This window comes from Coregonus clupeaformis, chromosome 20, assembly GCF_020615455.1.
Source record: "Coregonus clupeaformis isolate EN_2021a chromosome 20, ASM2061545v1, whole genome shotgun sequence".
Classification (NCBI taxonomy): domain Eukaryota; kingdom Metazoa; phylum Chordata; class Actinopteri; order Salmoniformes; family Salmonidae; genus Coregonus; species Coregonus clupeaformis.
In genome coordinates this window covers 45,153,407-45,171,684 of record NC_059211.1, presented here as the reverse complement: position 1 = coordinate 45,171,684, position 18,278 = coordinate 45,153,407, and the positions used below count along the sequence as shown (strand labels likewise).

General features: G+C 41.7%; 1 protein-coding gene across 4 annotated transcripts in view; it reads right to left on the bottom strand.

The window, feature by feature from the left end:
- LOC121533502 (guanine nucleotide-binding protein subunit alpha-11) overlaps positions 1–13,850 on the bottom strand; it is a 71,895-nt gene extending 58,045 nt beyond the window's left edge. For 2 of the 4 annotated variants that reach the window (XM_041839492.2, XM_041839489.2), the window contains exon 1: positions 12,552–13,754. In XM_041839492.2, coding sequence (XP_041695426.1) covers positions 12,552–12,687 — 136 coding nt within the window. In that variant the 5' untranslated portion in view covers positions 12,688–13,754. The other 2 variants (XM_041839491.1, XM_041839490.2) reach the window with 2 other exon arrangements.
- Between the last annotated feature and the right edge of the window lie 4,428 nt (positions 13,851–18,278).

Sequence of the window (18,278 nt, the reverse complement as noted above, 5' to 3'; positions counted from 1 at the left end):
GCTCTGGCAGTGCTCCTCCTGCTCCTCCTTGCACAAAGGCGGAGGTAGCAGTCTTGCTGCTGGGTTGTTGCCCTCCTACGGCCTCCTCCACGTCTCCTGATGTACTGGCCTGTCTCCTGGTAGCGCCTCCATGCTCTGGACACTACGCTGACAGACACAGCAAACCTTCTTGCCACAGCTCGCATTGATTTGCCATCCTGGATGAGCTGCACTACCTGAGCCACTTGTGTGGGTTGTAGACTCCGTCTCATGCTACCACTAGAGTGAAATCACCGCCATCATTCAAAAGTGACCAAAACATCAGCCAGGAAGCATAGGAACTGAGAAGTGGTCTGTGGTCACCACCTGCAAAACCAGTCCTTTATTGGGGGTGTCTTGCTAATTGCCTATAATTTCCACCTGTTGTCTATTCCATTTGCACAACAGCATGTGAAATTTATTGTCAATCAGTGTTGCTTCCTAAGTGGACAGTTTGATTTCACAGAAGTGTGATTGACTTGGAGTTACATTGTGTTGTTTAAGTGTTCCCTTTATTTTTTTGAGCAGTGTATATTATTTGAGCTAAACATAAAAAATACAACTATTTTCCTTGAAGTATATATTTTTTGATATTACTAATGTTACGGTCCCGACTACAACAACAAATATGTAATTTTGTCCTTGAAACATTTAATTGAAATACTGTAGAATTCCATTCATTCCTATGGAGGACTGCTCCTACTGGGGAGTGCCAATATGGCCGACCGGTGGCATCAAAGCCTCTCAATGGCCAATAGATAGCATTAGCAACCCAGGTTTTATATACACTAACCAAAAATATAAACGCAACATGTTAAGTGTTGGTCCCATGTTTCATGCGCTGAAATAAAAGATCCCAGACATTTTCCATACGCACAAAAAGCTTATTTCTCTAAAATTTGGGGCACATTTGTTTATATCCCTGTTAGTGAGCATTTCTCCTTTGCCAAAATAATCCTTCCACCTGACAGGTGTGGCATATCAAGAAGCTGATTAAATAGCATGATCATTACACAGGTGCACCTTGTGCTGGGGACAATAAAAGGCCACTAAAATGTGCCGTTGTCGCAACACAATGCCACAGATGTATCAAGTTGAGGGAGCGTGCAATTGGCATGCGGACTGCAGGAATGTCACCAGAGCTGTTGCCAGAAAATTGAATGTTCATTTCTCTACCATAAGCTGCCTCCAACGTCGTTTTAGAGAATTTGGCAGTACGTCCAACCAGCCTCACAACTGCAGACCACATGTAAACCTGCCAGCCCAGGACCTCCACATCCGGCTTCTTTACCTGCTGGATCATCTGAGACCAGCCACCCTGAAAGCTGATGAAACTGCGGGTTTGCACAAACTGTCAGAAACCGTCTCAGGGCTAATTGTTATGGTATGTATGGGCAGGCATAAGCTACAGACAATGAACACAATTGCATATTTTCTATGGCAATTTCAATGCACAGAGATACCTTGACGAGATCCTGAGGCCCATTGTCATGCCATTCATATGTCGTGCTGCATGAGGCAAATGGTGGTAACACCAGATACTGACTGGTTTTCTGATCCACGTCCCTACTTTTATTTTTACGGTTATCTGTGACCAACAGATGCATATCTGTATTCCCAGGCATGTGAAATCCATAGATTATGGCCTATTGCATTTATTTCAATGGACTGATTTCATTATATGAACTGTAACTAAAAATCTTTGAAATTGTTGCATGTTGCGTTTATATTTTTGTTCAGCATACATCATTGGTTGAGACACAACATGCCCTTGAATACAGGGTGTCATATCAAGCATAGAAATATAATATAATGAATAGGATGGACCCATCCCTTCAGACCACTGCAATTTAGCTGGTAGGCTATACCATTTAATTTTTTTAAGCATTGACCTTCTAATTACTACTACAAAGATGACCGCCGGTTTACCCACCATCTAATCTCAACTTAAATTGGTCATGTCTATTATGGCGTATTGACAATATAATTTAAAACGACAGATATTCCCATTCAAATCAACATTCTCTAATGTGTGAACCTCCAACCATCTTTGTGGTACCATTTCAAAGTTGACATTTTGATTTGACTCCCGTTTTAGTACTTTTTTTTTTGTCATTTAGCAGACGTTCTTATCCAGAGCGACTTACAGTTAGTGAGTGCATACATTTTTCATCCTTTTCATACATTTATCAGCCAAAACATGACTCTTCTCCCCCGATTGCAACAGCATGTTGTGTCTCAACCGATGCACAACACAAAAACCTTAGATGATGTAAAATAGGGTCCAACCTACAACATATGCAAATATGAAATCAATTTAAGTTTTACGCTTTTCAGATAATTAACGTTAAAAAGAAACAAAATCTTTAATGATTTATTTTCTCCAGAAAATATAAAATAGTTTAAAATATATCAAATCAACCATTTTATATTTTCCAGTGATGAAGACATGGGTGTATGGTGGTGGGGTATGCAATGGGTCAAATTTGAACACCTTTATCTCTTGAATGTAGGTCCAAAAACTCATTTTCTGAGCACTTCTACAATGGGCAAATATGTATGGAAGGTTTCATTCAATCAAAAGGAGTGCTATCAAAAAGTGATTGAATTTAAATGAATTCACCCTATCTACAGTGGCTTGCAAAAATATTCACCCCCCTTGGCATTTTTCCTATTTTGTTGCATTACAACCTGGAATTAGAAATTGATTTTTGGGGGGTTTGTATCATTTTATTTACACAACATGCCTACCACTTTCAAGATGCAAAATATGTTTTATTTTCAGGGTCATTGTCCTGCTGGAAGGTGAACCTCCGTCCCAGTCTCAAATCTCTGGAAGACAAACAGGTTTCCCTCAAGAATTTCCCTGTATTTAGCGCCATCCATCATTCCTTCAATTCTGACCAGTTTCCCAGTCCCTGCCGATGAAAAACATCCAAAGCATGATGCTGCCTCCACCATGCTTCACTGTGGGGATGGTGTTCTCGGGGTGATGAGAGGTGTTGGGTTTGCGGCAGACATAGCGTTTTCCTTGATGGCCAAAATGCTCAATTTTTGTCTCATCTGACCAGAGTCCTTCTTCCATATGTTTGGGGAGTCTCCCACATGGCTTTTGGCGAACATCAAACGTGTTTGCTTATTCTTTTCTTTAAGCAATGGCTTTTTTCTGGCCACTCTTCCGTAAAGCCCAGCTCTGTGGAGTGTACGGCTTAAAGTGGTCCTATGGACAGATACTCCAATCTCCGCTGTGGAGCTTTGTAGCTCCTTCAGGGTTATCTTTGGTCTCTTTGTTGCCTCTCTGATTAATGCCCTCCTTGCCTAGTCTGTGAGTTTTGGTGGGCGGCCCTCTCTCTCAGGTTTGTTGTGGTGCCATATTCTTTCCATTTTTTAATAATGGATTTAATGGTGCTCCGTGGGATGTTCAAAGTTTCTGATATTTTTTTATAACCCACCATGATCTGTACTTCTCCACAACTTTGTCCCTGACCTGTTTGGAGAGCTCCTTGGTCTTCATGGTGCCGCTTGCTTGGTGGTGCCCCTTGCTTAGTGGTGTTGCAGACTCTGTGGCCTTTCAGAACAGGTGTAAATATACAGAGATCATGTGACAGATCATGTGGCACTTAGATTGCACACAGGTGGACTTTATTTAACTAATTATGTGACTTCTGAAGGTAATTGGTTGCGGCAGATCTTATTTAGGGGCTTCATTGCAAAGGGGGTGAATACCTATGCACGCACCACTTTTCCGTTAATTATTTTTTAGAATTTTTCGAAAAACAAGTTATTTTTTTCATTTCACCTCACCAATTTGGACTATTTTGTGTGTTCATTACATGAAATCCAAATAAAAATCCATTTAAATTACAGGTTGTAATCGGTCTGACCACCTCCACAGACGGACGGGGATGTTTTGAATCTGTGCTGCAGCCGTTTGTAGGTGTGTTAGCCGATCACAACATGGATGTATTTGAGGCCAATGGGACGCAAAAAAACAGGCATGGTACACATTTGTGGAACAAAGCCCATGAAGGGATTGTCATCTGAATGGTTTGTGAATGTGATTGGTGTTCAGAAGTTATTTTTAATGACAGGTGTAGACTCAGCCCAAAGCCATTCATTAAAATGTGAACAATTTGCCCAACTTTGACCAAATCCCTGGAAACCCATCAGTTCCCAAAAGCCACCCTCAATCCAGATATAGGTCAAACACAATATTCTCTCCTGAATTTATCTGAAACAAAAACACAAAGATTTTGAACAGTTGCTAGAATAAAGGTCAATAAGAGTCACAAGGCAATCATGCCCCTGTTGGCTTATGAATTGGCAATAACTCTTCCAGAGTTAATAAGGCAGTGGACAAAAAAATAAATCAGTGGCTGGCTATGTTAAACTATTAGTATGCTTTATAATGCTCCTTGACAGAAATCAGCTTGTACGAAGACCTTGATGATCCAGGTTATCCGAATTAAGGCCTATGGTTTTAACTCATTAAGAATTAGGCTTCCAAACAAATCTCATTAGCACAGAGAAGAACCAATTAAGATGTGCAATTATGATCAGCAAATAGAGGGCAACCGGTAGTTCCAAGTTTGTGTAAAGACATTGACCGATTATTTCTGAACTAGTTTAACACATTCTGGAGCAGGGAAAATCAAACTGATAATGTAGCAAAATATAGCCTATAGGGCTAGAATTTCAGTAACACCTTCAAAATACATTTACCAGCATAAAAAATAGGCCTAGTCTAACACTTCATTCTTGAGCACCAAGAATATGACCTGGCAAAGTTGGCCAAGCAACAGCTTTTGAAGTACAAAAAGATTGCTTGTCAAAAACATACAATGTCCGCTCCACAAGCATTTGTGATGACCCAAGCTGTAGTGCTGTGTAAGACATGTCCATGCTGGTATTCATACTGTACATTGGTCACTCCTTGTGGAAGTCAGCTGCTATTACTACAGCAACCTTCCGGATCAAATCAGCCGTTACTAGGGCCAGGAGTTTTACCTAACACCACCAAGAAATATTTTGGTTTCTAGTTATAAGTTATCGGGTAAAGTGGTCAGGAAAAACCTATGGCCCTAGTTACCATTACCAATGGGTTAAAGTAGGCTACTTCATTACCTACTACACTCTGCCAATATACACCGCTCTGTGTGTAATAGAAAAGTGTGAAGATTAAGTATGTTGTGTGTGATGCCTCTATCTTGTCCAAGAAGCCTCTTGTTGTCTTTTTACAACTATGTCATCAACCTGACAATATTATTAAAGTACCACAGTAGCAGTCATAATACCCATAAAACCTAGCGGTCAAACACGTAAATGGTTCCGATCATTTTTCTACCATTTATTTTTCCCATAGGAAATGTTAGAAACAAATCAAATAAGGGCTGTGTTTTGTGTAGGCTTACCCTGGCATGACGTTTTGATAACCGTGTAAATCTCTCCCGGACATGGTGACTTATCAATATATTTGCCTGTATTTACCCCCAAAAAATTTATAAAAATTAGCTGCTAATGTGGCTATCACACAGAACTACAAAAGCCTGTCTCAAGCTTCACGTCACGCACCAGGGCCATGATGATCTGGACCAGACTGCCGAATCAAGACAAAAGGTAAGAATTTCCGGATTAACTATCTACATTCAGAAAGTATTCAGACATCTTCCCTTTTTCCACATTTTGTTACATTACAGACTTATTCTAAAATTGATAAAATATTTTTTTCCCGCACCCAATAATGACAAAGCGAAAACAGGTTTTGAAATTTTTGCAAATTTATAAAAATAAAATACAACAATACCTTAATTACATAAGTATTCAGACCCTTTGCTATGAGACACGAAATTGAGCTCAGGTGCATCCGGTTTCCATTGATCAGCCTTGAGATGTTTCTACAACTTGAGTGGAGTCCACCTGTGGTAAATTGATTGGACATGATTTGGAAAGGCACACACCTGTCTAAATAAAAAGGTCCCACAGTTGACAGTGCATATCAGAGCAAAATCCAAGCCATGAGGTCGAAGGAATTGTCCGTAGAGCTCCGAGACAGGATTGTGTCGAGGGACAGATTCTGGAGAAGGGTACCAAAACAATTCTGCAGCATTGAAGGTCCCTAAGAACAGTGGCATTCTTAAATGGAAGAAGTTTGGAACCACCAAGGCTCTTCCTAGAGCTAGCCGACCGGCCAAACTGAGCAATCGGGGGAGAAGAGCCTTGGTCAGGGAGGTGACCAAGAACCCGATGGTCACTGACAGAGCTCAAGAGTTCCTCTGTGGAGATGGGAGAACCTTCCAGAAGGACAACCATCTCTGCAGCAGTCCACCAATCAGCGCGTTACGGTAGAGTGGCCAGACAGAAGCCACTCAGTAAAAAGGCACATGACAGCCCGCTTGGAGTTTGCCAAAAGGCACCTAAAGGACTCTCAGAATATGAGAAACAAGATTCTCTGGTCTGATGAAACCAAGATTGAACTATTTGGCCTGAATGCCAAGCGTCTCATCTGGAGGAAACCTGGCCCCATCCCTACTGTGAAGCATCATGCTATGGGGATGTTTTTCAGCGGCAGGGACTGGGAGACTAGTCAGGATCGAGGCAAAAATGAACAGAGCAATGTACAGAGAGATCCTTGATGAAAACCTGCTCCAGAGCACTCAGGACCTCAGACTGGGGTGAAGGTTCACCTTCCAACAGGACAACAACCGTAAGCACACAGCCAAGACACCGCAAGACAATGTCCTTGAGTGGCCCAGCCAGTGCCCGGACTTGAACCCGATCGAACATCTCTGGAGAGACCTGAAAATAGCTGTGCAGCGACGCTCCCTATCCAACCTGACAGAGCTTGAGGATCTGCAGAGAAGAATGGGAGAAACTCCCCAAATACAGGTGTGCCAAGACATGTAGCGTCATACCCAAGAAGACTAGAGGCTGTAATCGCTGCCAAAGGTGCTTCAACAAAGTACTGAGTAAAGGGTCTGAATACTTATGCAAATGTAAAATGTCAGTTTTTCTTTTATAAAAACCTGTTTTTGCTTTGTCATTATGGGGTATTGTGTGTAAATCGATGAAGGGGAAAAAAACAACTAAATCCATTTTTGAATAAGGCTGTAAAGTAACAAATGTGGATAAAGTCAAGGGGTCTGAATACGTTCCGAATGCACTGTAATGTCACCTAAATTTAGAAATTAATAAATTGGCTGAATTTGTTTAAATGGACAATTCTGTGAACTGTAGGCCTACCTGTTATCTAGCTAGCTAGCTCATGGCTAGCTAGTTAGCAACATTAGCCTGGCTAGATGGCTACATTAGCCATATATTTGTTTAACCATTTAAATACATGAGAAATTCAGAAAAACTAGTTTGTAAACCAACAATCTAGCTTGCTAGTTAACTAGCTAGCCAACTTTACTTAGATGGTGAAGCTAGGCATTCTTGATAATGTTTGCGTCTGTGGGTGAGGAGTGGGTAGCCTACTTTAAGTACTACTTGACATGTAGCTACCCTAGCAAGCTGTATTATTTTGGTCTGGCTTTTTGAGAGGTTTCAGAGATGGACTGATTAGCATCCTCTCGAGTCAACAGTGTGCTTACTGTACTGCGGGAAGCCATTGATCAGTTTGCCGTTGCCCTCTGGACAGCAGATCATTAGTATAGCTAGTAGGCAAGGTTATGTAACCTTATTTAGTCATACCTGCTATGGTGGGTTTTAAATTAATTGGTATTCACACTTTTGCTTTTGAGGTAGAATTACTGTCATGTTATCGATACCAAATTGCAAACCTTATTTGCACCATCGCTATACCAAAACCAATGGATGTGCCTGAGTCTTATCACCTCTCAACTAGGTAAGCTGTTTCCACCTGGAACACTATTCTCCTGCTTTGGTCTGTTTAAGTCATTGCAGGAAGTCCTGAAGAGCAGGAGTGTGTGAAGGGTTTTGTTCCAGCCCAGCTCTAACACCCAATTTAAATAATCAACATAACAAATCACAACGAACTCCTGAGTGGCGCAGTGGTCTAAGGCAGTGCTAACTGTGCCACTAGAGATCCTGGTTCGAATCCAGGCTCTGTCGCAGCCGGCCGCGACCGGGAGACTCATGGGCGGCGCACAATTGGCCCAGCGTCGTCCAGGGTAGGGGAGGGAATGGCCGGCAGGGATGTAGCTCAGTTGATAGAGCATGGCGTTTGCAACGCCAGGGTTGTGGGTTCGATTCCCACGGGGGGCCAGTATAAAAAAATAAAAATGTATTCACTAACTGTAAGTCGCTCTGGATAAGAGCGTCTGCTAAATGACTAAAATGTAAATGATGTAAAAATGATAGGCTATGATTTGTAATCAGGTATAAGCTGGGCTGGAACAAAATCTTATACACACTCCTGTCATTCAGATCCAGACCTGTCCAACCATTACTCTGTACTATGGGTACAATTGGGGAAGATTCATTTAGATGGTATTGATATAATGCATGCGCCACTCTCAAGTTGAAGTTGACTGATGCCAAGGCGGCGGCTGCTAAGAAGAAGGGAGCAGATGCGGACGAGAAGACTGCAGCCATGGCAGCACTAGTCCACACCTGCCCTGTCAGGGGAGTAGTATTGGTTGGTTCTGTATGTGCCTTTAGGTTCCTCTCCACGTGTAGGCTATTGTCCTGGTATACACTATCAGTCAAAAGTTGACACACCTACTGATTCAAGGGGTTCTCTTTATTTTTACATTGTAGAATAATAGTGAAGACATCAAAACTATGAAATAACACATATGGAACCATGTAGTAACCAAAAAAGTGTTAAACAAATCAAAATATATATTTTATATTTGAGACAGTGTAAACCACCATGTTGTCATCAAAATGCTTAAGTTGTATTGTGTATGGCTCAATTTGTGGAAATCCTGTGATCACTCATCGTCTTTAAATGTTGTGACTCAAAGACACTTGACCCCGATTTGAATACTGCAACTGAGACAGAATGACGTTGAGGGCCACACACTGAGACCCCGAGTATGACTGGACGTGGGCCGGATATTTGTGACAATCGACCCAAAAAGGGGTGCAGAAGCACACCAGCACCCCATTTTATGTTTATTCAATGGCCAACCATCCCTCTAGCTCTCTCTTATTCCACACTATTCCTTTTATGCCCCATGGACCCTCAACTTCAGACACTTTGGAACTCTCCATTTTATCTCTATAAACCCACCTTACCTTCACCCATTTTCCCTATGCTGCTTCCTTCACTTGTTATCAAATCAGGAGAAGAACATCTAGACTCAGTAACATGTTTAAAAGTGTTGTGGTGTACTGTTTTTGCCAACAACAACAAAAATCACCTTTGTAATGCTGTCCTCCTCCAGCGTATTCTGGGGCTCAGACCGAATGCAGTGGTAAATGTGCTGCTCACAATTGACAGCAGCAAAATGGACCTAAATGAACCTAAATTGACAAGGATGTTGATATAGCTGCATTTAGGCATGGCTTCCTTGTTTTGAGTCTGTTAAGTGTGTTTCTCATTCTGCTGGAGTTGACCTAGTATTTTATATTAAACCTACCTTACGCATCCAGTTGTTTCTCCATTTGTAACTCACCACCAAAAATCCCAATATGCTGTTTTACATTTTGTTATTTCTGCTGGTCTAATTCCTAAAATGGATAATAATAGTTCATATGGTGCTCTTCGATGTCCCAGGTTTGTGGCATTGATGAATAAATCATTTAATCTTTACTTCAAGTCAAATGTTTATGACCACGATTCCATCTATAGTTTGGAAGGAGATCAACTCTTACTACAGTAGCAACTAGCAAGTATATTGTTTTATTCAATAAGTAGCTGTTGGTATGGTCTTGCTAGGGAAATTTAATTGAAGTGCTGTCTTAGACGTTCTGCAGAGTTGTTTTGAGGAGTTGTTTGAGGAAGGAAAGAGAGGAAGGCTCCACACCACTCTCTCACTTGAGTATCTTACCTAGTTATTTTATGATGATCTCATTTTGCCCTTTTGTAGCTTTGGCAAGTATGTGTTTCCCATCCCAGTTCACTCCTCTCCCTGTAGGTTTTACATACGCTCCCCACCCGTGGCTGCAACCTTTCTAATTTAGTGTACCCTGCGCACACAACCCACGTGGAATTCCTAGTCTCCGGCTGTGTTTGGAACTGTCGATCACCAGTCAATAAGGCTGAGTTCATCTCAGCATGTTGCCCTTCAGTCCCTACACTTTTGGGCCCTGACTGAGACATGGATTTCCCCAGAGAACACTGCTACTCCAGTTGCTCTCTCGTCATCTGATTATGTTCTCTCAGACTTTCTCTTCTCCCCCTCTCACCTGTCTAACTCCTCATTTGAATTCCATGCTGTCACTTGTTCACTCAAGCTTAACATTGTTGTCATCAATCACCCACCAGGTGCCCTTGGCGAGTTTCTCAATGAGCTTGACACCTTGATAAGCTAATTTCCAGACGATGGCTCACCACTCATCGTACTAGGTGACTTTAATCTCTCGACGCTAGACTTCAATTAATTTCTTTCCACCCCTCTTTCCACTCCTTTCATATTTTGACCTTACCCTTTCCCAATCACCTCCCACTCAAGGCAGCCAATACGCACAGCATAATTTTCACTAGAGGTTGTTTGCCTACCACGTGCTTTCACTACTGGTGTCCACCAGGCCTCGGTTCTAGGCCCTCTTTTCTTTCTACACCAAGTCACTCGGCTCTGTCATATCCTCACATGGTCTCTCCTATCATTGCTATGCGGATGACACAACTTCTCTTCTCCTTACCCCCCTTCTTACACCCAGGTGGCGACGCAGTGACTCGTTCATGCTCTAAAACATCCGTAGAGTACGACCTTTCCTCACACAGGAATCGGCGCAGGTCCTAACCCAGGCACTTGTCATCTCTTGTCTAGATCAGGGTTTCCCAAATTGGGTGCACATTTAGTTTTTTGCCTAGCACTACACAGCTGATTCAAATAACCAAAGCTTGCTAGGGCAAAAACCAAAACGAGCACCCAGGGTCTACACTAGTGCAACTCTGTTGGCTTGGCTCCCCACTTGTGCCATCAAAACCCTGCAACTTATCCAGAATGCCGCAGCCCGCCTGGTGTTCAACCTTCAAAGTTCTCCCAGGTCACCCCCACTCCTCCGCACACGCTACTGGCTTCCAGTCGAAGCTTGCATCATCTTCAAGACCCTGGTGCACCTCCTTACCTTCAGGCTATGCTCAAACCCTACATCCCAACCCGAGCACTCCATTCCGCCACCTCTGGTCTCTTGGCCCTCCCACCCCTATGAGTTAATCTGGCTTTGAATCTGCAACAGAGCAGGTCAACAAGTTAGTTCTGAATTGCTTTAATACAGCATTGCATTCTGACACCATGAATTTAAATAGATTTCACCTCGTTCATATAGTTGGCGGAATTTATAAGGGATTCAATATAGACCACTGGCTGAAGGAGAAGAGGATCTGCTACAAATAAGGGTATGTTGCTAATATCATCTAGGTAGGTAGCATGTTAGCTTCTTTGCAAAAAACAAGCCTAGTATTCATGGCACATTGTAAATATGACTGCTACTAGGATAGTTTTCAGTACAAGACAATACCAAATGCATAAATATGCCAATAAATATTAGTTAAGTAAAATATGGAAGAGTAAATACAAATCTTGAATACATCTTTCGTTTTGGATCAAGGTTGCTAGTAGCTAGCTAACAGCAAAGGTGTCAGCAAGAGATGGTGTGCAGGCGATTGCAGGGATTTGTAGTCTTGCATGATGTCTACTTTGATGCTAATTAGCATTTTCGAATCAAAGTAAATGGCGCTGAATATATTGATAAAAGTCAACTTGTCCAAGAGATATTTTCACGGTTTTCAAAACGTCACACCAGGGAAAGCCTACATGAAACACAGACCTTGTTTGAAGTGGTTCTAAATTCCCCTATGTGAAAAATGATTGGTGAAAAAACAATTGGAACCATTTCTGTGTTTGATTGCTAGGTTTTATGGGTATTATGACGCGTCCAAAGTGGGGCTCTATTTGGTGGGTGCTTATGTTTGTCTTATGCACTATGATACAGCTCAGTTATGTCAGCCCTGGAGGCTTCATGTAGAATCCTAAAAAGAAATGTTTATTTGTCACATGCTCCGAATACAACAGGTGTAGACTTTCCCGTGAAATGCACGAGTCCTTTTCAAACAATGCAGAATTGCTCTCACAATGCCATCCAAATCATAAAGTCAAATCGCTTTACATATCGGATAACGTAGGGAAACTTGTGGTTTACAGCAGCAGCAGGGCTGTAATGTAATTGGGGTCAACTTGTTTTGCATACTATAAATGTTTATACAGCAAATACAACCCTGTCATATCATTTACGCCCTGATGAATGGTATCACTTCAGCAATGATGCATCATTGACTCCGACATTTAAAGCCATCACATAATTTACCAATCCCAATAATTGAAGATTTCAAGCATCCATCCACTTAATGAAATGATGGGAAGGTGTGTGTATGGAGAAAGAATGGTTTAATGCTACTGTACCCAACAAAAGCAGTTTAAGTTCCCTCCTCGCGTCTCGCTTGTCTCGGCGGAGCTGCTTATCGATCTCGGCGTTGATTCGTTTGGACTCCTTCGCCTCCTCGGTCAGGCAACAAGCCATCATGGATTCTAAAGTCATCACAGCAGTATTTAAAAGCCCGACTTGAATGGGGCGCCCACACCTCACACTTAATAGCAAATAACTGTCCCAATCCCCTTTGAAAATCTGAATGGACAGTCCAAGGGTAAAAATAAATAAATTAGTGGTGTGTACGCAACAAATGTAGCCAGCTAGCTACGAAGTTTGGCCTCTTGACGAAGTTTGGCCTCTTGAAGACGCCTGTGCGCGAGCTAGCATTGGGCAACTACACCAAATATGACAGCTTGCAAGTTTCTAATCAAGACAGATACAGCTAGCTAATAGGGCCCAGCTAAACTCGATAGTACCTAGCCAGCGACAATAGCTGAATTTGCTAGCTAGCTCTTCAGTCAACAGGATAGTTAGTTAGCTAACTATTTTTGCTTTTCTGTCCAAAAATGACCAATATCTTTCTAACCAAATGTCGTAGTTGTTCTCTAGCAACGCCTCTCCCAACGCATCTAAATTGCCGTGTGCTTACCAACCCAGGTCCCGGAGACAACGCGACAAACTTGGCTGCCACATCTGTACAGTCTCTCCTGCTATGCCTAGCCGCCCCAGAACCAAGACCATAAAACGTCCGAGTAGTGACAAAGAGCGTATGTGAAACTGTCCATCAGCTAGCTAACTAAATCGCTAACTAGCTGTCAAACGGCAAAACACGACGAATATAAAAAATTATAGCCGCAAGTAATACTCTGAAAAAACACCCCTTCGCTTTATCTAGCTAGGATAACAAACTACTGTACTGTAGCTAGCTAGTGTTGTATTTGCTAGCTGTGACCACCTAGCTAACTAGTATGGCTAACGTTAGACTGCTGGCTAAAATTGATAGCTAGGCAGGCTAGCTAGCCATATATGACACTTAGTTAGCTAAAACTCCCAATTTGGCTAACGTCCTTCATTGTGGTATCATCCTCCAAAAATGTAGGTAGATTCAAACAATCAAAAATTTATAAAACGCTAGCTGACAGCAAAAGGGGCATTGCCTTGTCTGTTTCGTGCGTTTATCGCCCTTTTAAAATGTTTTCCTGATGATCGCGCGTCAATCTGGGTGTGATATACACTCACTACCTTTTTGCTGGCGACACTTGGGGGAAAAAGTCACTGACAGAGCGAAAGCAAATCAAAACAGAGAATGAGGGTGGTTAATCACAACTGAATGGGTGGGGTTTAAACGCTGTCTGTGCGGGCTGGTTTAAAAACTGGCAAGTTTGTTAGAGAAACCGACAAACCATAGACTTAGGTAGACATCGCATTTCTGTCCCATTATGACATCTGTGAGAGCACTGGCAGCGCCAGAGAGATAGAGGCAAGCAAGAGGGTCCACTCGCTCCCGCTGTCCACGCGGGAATACAGCTATAAGCAGACTGCCTGCCTTCCAGCCTTTGGGACAACGACTCCCATTGTTAGGCCAGTGACCATCTCGTCATTATATACAGTATCTCTGGCAGCGCCATTGAGGCCATCTCATTTTACATTTTAGTCATTTAGCAGACGCTCTTATCCAGAGCGATTTACAGGAGCAATTAGGGTTAAGTGCCTTGCTCAAGGGCACAGACAGATTTTTCACCTAGTCGGCTCTGGGATTAGAACCAGCGACCTTTCGGTTACTGGCACAACGCTCTTAACCACTAAGCTACCTGTTACCTAAGCTACCTGAAGTAGCCAATTTTCTTCTTTGAGTTGGCAAACCAACTGAAAGGGTGCATAATGCCACCTGGAGTGTGTTGTTTGAACAGGTATAACGCCAAGGTTGGCGCCACCTGCAGTTATGGAATGTTTTACTGCCACCTGCAGTTATGGAATGTTTGCTCACGAGTGTAATTCATTGGCTGATCCCTCCTGGTGATCTGGATGGAATTATGTGATCCTTCCTAAACCCATAGGAAGTCCCACCCAGTTGACTACTTAAAAATAGTGAAAGTCCTCAATCGGTTTTTGGTACTAGAGCCCTCTATCTATCTCTATGCGACAAAATATATTTCCTTTCTAGGCGTGTCAACCACAGATCCAGAAATTTGACTGGATGGACAACACCCAACTTTTGTCAAACGTCTATAGCTAGCCTACTCAGCTGTTGCAAAAGTAGCCCACAAATGTTGCAACTTTATGGTTGGTACAATTCAACACCTGAGGAAGACAGATATGCATTGCTAACATTTTATAGAGAATTAAAGGTATAATACATATTGGTTTCCTTACCATGTAGGCCTAAGCACTCTATGGACAATGTAAGACAGCAATGCTTTGTTTTTGTTTACCGGGCCACTGTTTCCAAATGCTGCCCAAAACCAATGCGAGTAAGTTTTTCGCATTTCATGTCCAAATCTTCTTAAAGTGACTGAAATTGGTTGTCTAGCTCAATGAAGTTGCTTCATTGATGATTTGGACATGGAGTGTGGAATCAAAGCATGGATTGCTGTCGTACCTTGTCCACAGATTGCCTACAGGGTGTAAGGAAAGCAATACGTCCTTTTGTAATTTGGGTGAGCTATCCCTTTCATCAGAATTATTTTTCTAATTCTCATCTGCTATCTATTTGCAGTTCTCTACTGTATGTTTGTTTGGACTATCTGCATTGACGCTATCTTGCAGTTACTATGCATACTCACAAGACTATATATACTGTACACACTCACTCACTCACACACACTACACTGACACTCTCTCATAAAACCCACACACATTCACATACACTACATACACACACACATAACACACACAATCATACCGACACAACACACACACACTTTCAAACTCATCATATGCTTCTGTTACTCTGTTCTTTATTCTTACTCTTATTATTATCTATTCTGATGACTAGTCACTTTACCCTGCCTTTATGTATATATCTACATCAAATACCTCGTACCCCTGCACATTGATCTGGTACTGGTATTCCCTGTATATAGCTTAATTCTTGTGTATTTTATTCCTGTTGTGTTACTATTATTTTAAAACTCTGCATCGTTGGGAAGGGCTCATAAGCAAGCATTTCACATTAAAGTCTACATCAGTTGTATTCGGCGCATGTGACAAATAACATTTTATTTTATTTGATCAGTTTGAAATAATTGTTTTATTTTTGGAAAATATTGGGCTTGGCATTCAGGTAGGCAATATTCCCGACTCAGCCAGGACTGTGATGTCCATGTCTGGATATAATCACATGATGATAATGGCTTATAAATAGGCCAATCCTAATTCTGTTGTGTATTTATTTATGTTCAGTACAGTAGCCTAAAAAAAACTTGGTGCTCTACAGACTACTATATGCTGGTGGTGTATCAATATCGCAACCTTTTGTGATGAAGTTAGATTTTCAGTTCACCTTCTTCTTCTTCTTCTTCTTACACTGAACAACAATGTAAACGCAACAATTTCAAAGATTTTACTGAATTACAGTTCATATAAGGAATTCAGTCAACTGAAATAAATTCATTAGGCCCTAATCTATGGATTTCACATGATTGGGAATATAGATATGCATCTGTTTGTCACAGATACCTTAAAAAAAAAAGTAGGGGCGTGGATCAGAAAACCAGTCAGTATCAGGTGTGACCACCATTTGCCTCATACACGTCGATCCAGATTATCTCAAACATGCTCAATGGGTGGTGACATGTCTGAGGAGTATGCAGGCCATGGAAAAAAGGGGACATTTTCAGCTTTCAGGAATTGTGTACAGATCCTTGCGACATGGGGCAGTGCATTACCATGCTGAAACATGAGGTGATGGCGGCGGATGAAAGGCACGACAATGGGCCTGAGGATCTCGTCACGGTATCTCTGTGCATTCAAATGCAATTGTGTTCGTTGTCCGTAGCTTATGCCTGCCCATACCATAACCCCACCGCCACCATGGGGCACTCTGTTCACAACTTTGACATCAGCAAACCGCTACCCACACAACGGCAGTAAATCTGTCTGCCATCTGCCCGGTACAGTTGAAACCGGGATTCATCCGTTGACATACTGCCAAATCTTCTAAAATGACATTGGAGGCGGTTTATGGCAAATTTTCTGGCAACAGCTCTGGTGGACATTCCTGCAGTCAGCATGCCAGTTGCACGCTCCCTCAAAACTTGAGACATCTGTGGCATTGTGTTGTGTGACAAAACTGCACATTTTAGAGTGGCCTTTTATTGTCCCCAGCACAAGGCGCACCAGTGTAATGATCATGCTGTTTAATCAGCTTATTGATATGCCACACCTGTCAGGTGGATGGATTATCTTGGCAAAGGACAAATGCTCACTAACAGGGATGTAAACAAATTTGTGCACAAAATTTGAGAGAAAATACATTTTTTGTGTGTATGAAATATGTATGGGGATCTTTTATTTCAACTCATGGAACATCAGACCAACACTTTACATGTTGCGTTTATATTTTTGTTCAGTATACTTTCTTTATCCATATGTTCAGATCCTTCTGACTCATTATTACTGATAATAATGGCACTCAAAACCGTATGACACCAGTGCCACTCAGTCTCCATTGCTATATTGTGTGGGAGGCAAAATAGTTATAATGGCCCTCTGATGATAGCACTGACGAACTATTGCAACTATGGGCTGGCTATGGCCCTAGTACTGCAGAGAAGTATCAATACTGTGACTGCTGTATGGCTCAGTTCCACTGAATTAATTGACATTCTGTACATTATTAGGGTATCGTGCTTCTCACGTATACATGTATTATGTATTACATCTGCAAACTTGTTTGAAACCATAATGAAAGTGAAAGCAATAGTTTGGATTCCAGGCACAGCCATGCATACAGAATACAAACACAGAGCAAATGGTACTGTACTTGATGTAGCAACGTGCATTATTGATTGATTGATTTCAGTGTGTGTCACACACACACATGCCCATTAGCCTTATTTGACAACAATCCTCTTACTTCTTTGCAGTGTAGAATTTACTAATTGAGCTGATTGGTGAAATGGAGCAATGCACAGTCACCACTGCTGTAGGCCAATAAAGTTGAGGCAGGTGTGACACCATGTGGACAATGAAGGTAGTTGCAAGTTCTGAGCTCTACTTTACTTCATAGATGCATCCTTCTATTCTAACAGACAGAGAGAGGGTGAGTGCTTGGTTTCCACCATTTTGCCTTTATTTAACTGATAGTGTTAGTTCACTGATAACCTTAAAGAGGCAATCTGCATTTGCTACATCCATTTTGGGACTTTGAAATTAATGATATGTACCCATTGATTCTAGAAGAATATAACAGTATGAGCTTAGTTCAACTGTTGTATTCCATCAGAAACCAAAATATAAGCTTGTCTTATCCCAATGTTTGTAAGCAAAGCAAATGTAAACAAACACTATATAGCCTCAAAACATGGTTAAAACTATAATTTTGATAACATGGATGGTAAGTCCTTACAAGCACAGCTCTGTCTATTAATTTTAAGTTGTTACATTTCTCCAGCCCCATCCCTCAGCTTTTTACTGAAACAGGGGCAGGGAGGACGCTTTCTTATTGTTTCAAATGCTGATTGCCGCTTTAAAGGCCAAGTGCAATCAAAAACGTGATTTGCCTGTTTTATATATATTTCCATACTATGAGGTTCGAA